At 35.8% G+C, this 6,872-nt stretch overlaps 1 protein-coding gene and 1 long non-coding RNA gene across 3 annotated transcripts; one reads left to right on the forward strand and one right to left on the reverse strand.

Annotated features, from left to right (window-relative positions):
* Window positions 1–1,614: 1,614 nt before the first annotated feature.
* LOC112185756 lies at window positions 1,615–3,442 on the forward strand. 2 transcript variants are annotated; one of them, XR_002930434.2, is made up of 3 exons: window positions 1,615–1,898; window positions 2,443–2,552; window positions 3,287–3,442. It is a non-coding gene; the product is annotated as an uncharacterized LOC112185756 (long non-coding RNA). The 2 variants fall into 2 exon arrangements; XR_002930437.2 differs by lacking the exon at window positions 1,615–1,898 and adding an exon at window positions 2,237–2,367.
* Window positions 3,443–4,199: 757 nt separating this feature from the next.
* LOC112185225 (monooxygenase 1) lies at window positions 4,200–6,186 on the reverse strand. The gene is made up of 6 exons (XM_024323430.2): window positions 6,101–6,186; window positions 5,842–5,985; window positions 5,440–5,490; window positions 5,119–5,287; window positions 4,803–5,034; window positions 4,200–4,723 (listed from the first exon to the last, which is right to left on the reverse strand). Exons 1-6 carry the CDS (start codon window positions 6,184–6,186, stop codon window positions 4,200–4,202), a joined length of 1,206 nt encoding a protein of 401 aa, XP_024179198.1.
* Window positions 6,187–6,872: the final 686 nt, after the last annotated feature.

Here is a 6,872-nt window from a genome sequence, read left to right on the forward strand (position 1 = left end):
CACCAAAGAACACAAACATGCAAAAGTTTTCTGTAATCCAAAATCAATCAAGCAATCTCACATAAGCAACATATCAATCAACGTATGAAAATCACAATTTTATTTCAAAACATATAAATGGGCTTTAAACTTTGCCCTTAACGTCATGTTAACTAGAATTCATAACTCTACAAATCAAACAAAGGAAAACAAAAGAAAGTATGAAATACACCGTTAAAGATGGATGACATGGCCTTGAGACGAAGAACTCGAAGATCCTTGAAAGCAAGCAATCTTCTAGGGACGACACAAGGGTGGATGGTGGCTAGGATCTTGATGTATTGCATGACTTCTTCTCCTCCTTGGTTGAGACTCAGAGCTTCTAAAGACTAGAGAATGGAGAGAATTTTTCTAATGTTTATTTTCTGAGGGGGAGAGGTGTGTTGTTGTGGTGTGGTGGGTTGTGGTGGTGGTGTTGTGGTGTGGTGTTGTATGCTCCTATTTATAGGAAGATGGCAACTTAGTCTCCAAGTCTTCAAGAATGATCCACACAGCATTAGCCAATCAAATAACGTCACGTTAGCTCTACTATGTCATCCAACCAATAAGAAACCTCCAATTTAGCACCTTGATTTAGGGAGATTATTTTTGAATTAATTGCATAATTATTTTCTGATTTATCTCTTCAATTTCAGCCAAGAATGAATGTGGACATCAAGGAATGTATCTGGTTGCACCACATAGCTCCAACCAATGAATTAATGCCACGTCAGCTCTGCCATGTCACTCAACCAATCAGGAAGCTCCAAAATAACTCCATAATCTTTCCAAATATATTATTGCTGATTTTCCCAAGATTTAATCTGATTTTATCTCTTAATTTTCGGCCAAAATAATCTTGAGTGAAAATAGGAATAAATCTAGACTTGTTTTGGACCTTTTCTCCCTTAAATCTCTCCATGGCATCATTATCCTTGATCCTCGCTTGATTTTTGACATTAACTCCATAATTTCCCATGGCAAAATCAGATTTAATTCCCCAAAAATATCTCCAACGTCATCTTTTTGCCATGTGGTCTCCTAATGCCTTCAGGTTTCCTAGCCTCATTAAGATTCCTGCGTTGACTGGGATTCCTAGTTGGACCAGGAAAACTCCATTTCTTCATTTCAACTCATTTCTTCTCCATTTATTCCAATGTACCTAGAAAATAAAAACTAAATTAAAATTTATTTATTTAAGGAAATAGTCAAATAACTAAGTAAAATATGAGGAAATAACTATTAAAACGTCGCATAAAAATACTCCTATCAATCACTAAAAGGATGATTGTTGGTAAATTTTTCTTTCTTGCTACCTATAATGATATTTGATGCATGTGATTTGAGCCCAGAAGAAAAGTTCCTGAGTTAGATTTGGTTTGTGTGTTCCATGTTGAATCAGTTAATGTAGCTGGAATGTACTACTTATGTGAATATACAATAATATGGTGGATGTGTGCTATCCATGTTGTGACCTTACTTGAGTGTAGTTATCTTGACATCCTATATGTGCCCTATAATATATATATATATATATATATATATTTTTTTTTTTTTTTTTTTGGGGTGAAGCAGCTGCTTTGTTTTCGTTTTCTCCTGTTCTATACAATTTAAATAACACCGTTGGATTCTGCTTGCCTTAATATGTTACTTATTTGGTATAGAACCTAATGATGTTAACTCTCTTGTGTTTCAATTGCAATGTGCATACTGATAGCTATGATCAAGCTGCGTCAAATTTAGTTGCTGGAACTAATCTTGAGCAGACTATTCAACATATAATGGATATGGGTGGTAGAAATTGGGATAGATAAACAGTTACACATGCACTTCGAGCGGCTTTTAACAACCCAGAGTGAGCAGTGGACTACTTGTACTCTGTATGTCTACATTTCTTTAACTCTTAGCTATTATATTGATGTATTTAGCTGTTGACATAGTGTTGTTCAGAGTATTCCAGAAACAGCGGAAGTTGTAGTGCTTGTGGCTCATTTCCCTGCAAGTCAGGCAACCGAAACAGGCATAGCCAATGCTCCACCAATCTCCGAAGCACCTAATTCAGGTCCCTTGAATATGTTTCCCCAGGTAAGTCTTATGATTGTGGAAGGACTTTCTTTTAATTTTATGCGGCTGTATGTTTATCTAAGTTGGAATTCTCAAGGAAGCACTGTCCGGTGCTGGTGCATTTGGATCCCTCGACTTCCTTAGAAACAATCATGTCTAATTTAGATGCATGTTTGTTTGCTTTATTAAGTTGTTCATGATGAGGATTTTGATTTACTTATTTTGTTTCCATTACAGTTCCAAATGTTGCGCTCAATGTTACAAGCCAACCCACAAATTTTACAGGTATGCATATGAATTGCATCTTTTCACATTAGTAAATGCGATGGTTTCTTTTTAAGCATTCTGCTTTTGTTACAGCCCATGCTGCAGGAACTTGGAAAGCAAAACCCACAGCTTTTAAGATTAATTCAGGAGCACCATGCCGAGTTCCTTCAATTAATAAATGAACCTCTTGAGGGTTCTGAAGGGTGAGCATTTATACATGCGAATTTCTTAAACCATAGTCATCAAAATGCCTAATTAATCCTCAAAAAGCTTAGCAGACCTGAAAAAGAAAATGTGTATTTGGTTTGCTATATTGACTTCAGTTACCACTGTTTTTAAGGACTATTCCATATGATGAATTGGTTAGCTGTTCTATAGTGAGGCTGGCTTCTTGAGTTTTCTGGTCGCTAATCTGTATTATATGGGCGTGGATTCCTTATCCATCTCTCTCTCTCTCTCTCTCTCTCTATATATATATATATATATATATATATATATCTGTGAATAATTATTCTACTTTACTACATTTGTTTCAGATACTTTGCATGATTTATGACATAAGCTTATGCTATTACTCTATTAGGAGCACCTGAATTTATTTTTTCATGTTTTGCTGCTGAAAAGTGTGCATTGGGATTGGACATTCACCATTTTCAACTCTGCCATTGACTAGAGCAAAGTTTTATTTTTGTAAATTTGCATTTGTTCTACATACTTTCTGTTAATTTTTAACATGTATACATAATCATTGTACTAGTTATGTAAATGATAAAGTTGATTCTGGCTATCTGGTTTGTGATCATTGAGATAACTTGATGAACATGTGTGTGTCATTGTACTAAGTTCTACTTTGTCCAGGACTACAAAGAATTTCATGAGACAACTAAGCATGCTCTTTAGAAGTTTAAATCTTGTGCTTTTGTTCTATTCTGTGCAGGACCAAAAGGGAGAAAGGGAGCAGGGATAGAAGCTTGGTATTTTCATATGTGGAATGAGGGGGCTAAGTTTGTCGTCAATACATATATCTAGGATCTATTAGAATTTTTTTTTTGTCTTAATGTATGGATGATTGTGAAATACATCCTTTGTAGACACATGTAATTCTTTAATGTATGAATCGGAGTACTTCAATTGATGAATTGGATTCAAATTTCTTTTCAATATTGATCAGTACCATTATTTAGGTAATCATGGAGCATTAATTTTGCCCAATTCTGATCACACAATGTTCAGGTAACAATCATACCACACTAGTACTCTACAAGCTATTGTGTGAGGAGTACTGAAACAACAGAATAATTCTAACTCATGTTGTCTGACAAGCAATCAAATGACAGACCAGACAAGAACTTAGTTGTCCTCATCTAAATCATACAACAGAAAAATAAAAAAAAACGTTGTCTAATAATGTTTTCCAACAACATCTTGAAACAAGTTTCGTTGTCTGATGCATGCACCAACCATGCACAGCATGGCTGTGCGGCAGCTCTGCCTACCATCTGCCGAGGGAAGGCACAACGTTGATAACAAGAGTATGTCGACTGTTTTTATATCATACAACGGTGCATCACCGTTGTGCTATTTTCATCACACAACGCGCCGATACACAACGGTGGCTGTCCATATCCCACAACGAAAAATATCCGTCGTCTGTTTCATTTTTTGGCCTAGTGACCTTAATTATTTATCTTAGTGAATAAGACTTACTTCTAGTTACCTACTTTAGTCTGACGAGGACCTTATTTACTTTAATAAGGAATGTTAACGTACTGTAGCTTTACCCAAATAATTAAAGACATGAAAAATAGGCATATATACTTAATTGATTATTTCCTAAACACGTGATTATCTTAGAGTTTGCCACAGTCATAGCGAGCGTGAGCAAATGAGTTGCGAAATAGGACCACCATGAGCACAATATATAAGAGCTTGATGAGCTTTGATGAAGTTTCTTCCATCTTTCCGAGTAGGGTTGATTCGATAGTGAGTCTTAGAAGTCGTGTTTTCCGCTCTTTTAGGTATTCATCAAATGCTTTCTCTACCATAAGTTTGCTTCCTATTTCACCTGGACCATCGACGACAGCCTTTCGTGCCAAGCACCTAGCAAGGACAACTGCGTCTTCCAAAGCGGCTGAGCCACCCTGAGCAATGAACGGAGTCATTGCATGCAAGGCATCTCCTGCAACTGTCACTGTTCCTACCCGAAAGTGTGTACATAGTATGTTCCATGGTGATCGGTATTTGATGTACTCTGAGAAATGTAAGTACTCTAGCCAGCAATTGTTGACCATCTCTTTAATGCTACTAGGAAAATCCTTCACTGACTCAGTTGAGAAGTTCATAATCAATTTCGAACTTTTGGAGATCTTGAAACCTGTTCATACGAAGAGAGGTTTACTTTAACTCTAGCATAGTAGGGGGACTATATCTAATAATCTCATTTAGTTACGTACCTTCTTGTGAAAAATATTTTCCAGTGATGAACCAATAAACCTGGTTGGTGGTCATGGGTATTACTCCGACCGTAACATCACCTTTTTTTATCATCTTAAACTCACTGCCGAATTTATGGCCATCTGGATATATTGTAATGCTTCTTACTGCCATTACGTTGAGTCTACTCGGGGCCTTCACCCCAATCAGATTTGTTATGTTGGAGTTCACTCCGTCGCATCCGATCACAACCTGATCGATGCTTGAAACGTTGAATAAAAGAAAAAAAATTGTCAACAAATTGTGAAGAATGGAAAATAGAGCTAGCTAATATACCTTGGCGTTTAAGCTAGTTCCATTTTGAAGTTGAAGAACTGGATAAGATGTTACAGGATCCAACTCAATAGAAAGTACGTTGGAGCCATAACGTACAGTGTTGAGTGGCAGGTTTTGAGCCAAAATATTAACCAGATCAGTCCTTCTCACACATCGCATTTCTTCTTTCCTGTTATGATTTTGTAATTATAAGAAGATCAAGTTACGAAGCTAGGGAAGTCAAACGAGGAGATCAAATTCACACTCTTTTCATTATTATTATTTTTTTTCCTTCCTAGAGGTTTAAAGAAAAAAAATATGAATGAAAGCTCAAGAACTCACGAAATGGGCATTTCTTTTGGCTTGCCATTATCAAGTGAAGAGAATTGTCCCCTGAAAATAAATAAAACTATCAAACGACACAGAAAAATAGTAAAACGTTATCTGTTTCAGAATGTAATAGAATAATGATCAAAGAGATTAATCATATTGTGCCCCCAAAACAAAAAATCTAGAAAACAGTATATCCCTATTTCATATTTCTTTTGATTATTACAAGAGATATTCAAACTGTGGGTTTTGTAGTATCATTTTCTGAAGTACGTTCTATTCAAGTGCTTTCACAAGAAGAACATTGAATTAGAGTATGCTTCTAAGAAATGGGTTTGAGGAAAGAGATCTCCAAACAAGCAAATCCAAAACAAGATCATTATAATTTTATTTAGAAAGGAGAGAGAGATTTACGATAGTATAGGATCAGCAGTTTGTCTAAGATATGGGGCTACGCCGAGCTGTTCGAGGGCATGCCAACCATTAGAATGCACAACGATACCTCCGGTGGCTTGTAAACTCTTTGATTTTTCTAGGACCAAGCTTCTTATGCCCTTTCTGCATCCACAATAGTTTCAGATGGCATCGCTTGTGACAATTTTAAATAACTCCAATGATTGTTTATCTATTGCTATATAGGACTAAGAGGTAAGTTTAGTTACTAATAGTAAACCTGTGAAGAGCAAGAGCAGTGGCGAGGCCTGAAATCCCACCACCCACAATCACAACATCTTCTCTTGTATCCCCTGCCATATCCATATCCTTGCCTATCTTCTTTTGCTTTGATCTAGTTTGCTTATTGTGCGTTTTATATAAAATTGAAATGGTGACCTATTAACTAGCTTTATTTTCAAAGTACTGCTCAATTATCTTTGTTAGGTAGAGCACTTCATTGTTTAGATTTGTCGTTACAATTCGCATGGCACCAACCTTGCAATGGTCAAACGTGCAGCATTGTTTGCAGTTTGTTCCATTAATTAAGAAGCAGTCTATGAGCCGCAAATAGTTTTTTTGAGCTCAAAACAATCGACTATATTAATGAAATCAAGTAGATTACATTAGGTGGAGAGGAGTTCCCCTAGAATTGTGGGAACAGATCCGCACCAAGAGAGTACCAAACCTGTGCCTAAGGCACAATAAGCCAACTTGTGAGCCGCAAATACTAAATGAAGGCCTCTTTTTTTTTTTTTTTTGCAGAATTATTAATGGTTTTCCTTTCTTTTAGAAGAAATGATTGGAATTTTTTATATTAAAAAAAAAGTGTGTCTATTTCCATCCTACTAAATACTTTGTTCACTCTATAACAAATTTTTTTTCCTTTAAAATCCCAAAATTGTCCTTAACAACAATTATTAACAGAAAAAAAATCAAAATGAGAAATCAATTTTGTTTTAATTAAAACTTTACCCAATAGATATTCTAATTATGAATTATCATAACAGCTT

The sequence above is a fragment of the Rosa chinensis genome, chromosome 1 (assembly GCF_002994745.2).
Source record: "Rosa chinensis cultivar Old Blush chromosome 1, RchiOBHm-V2, whole genome shotgun sequence".
Taxonomy (NCBI): domain Eukaryota; kingdom Viridiplantae; phylum Streptophyta; class Magnoliopsida; order Rosales; family Rosaceae; genus Rosa; species Rosa chinensis.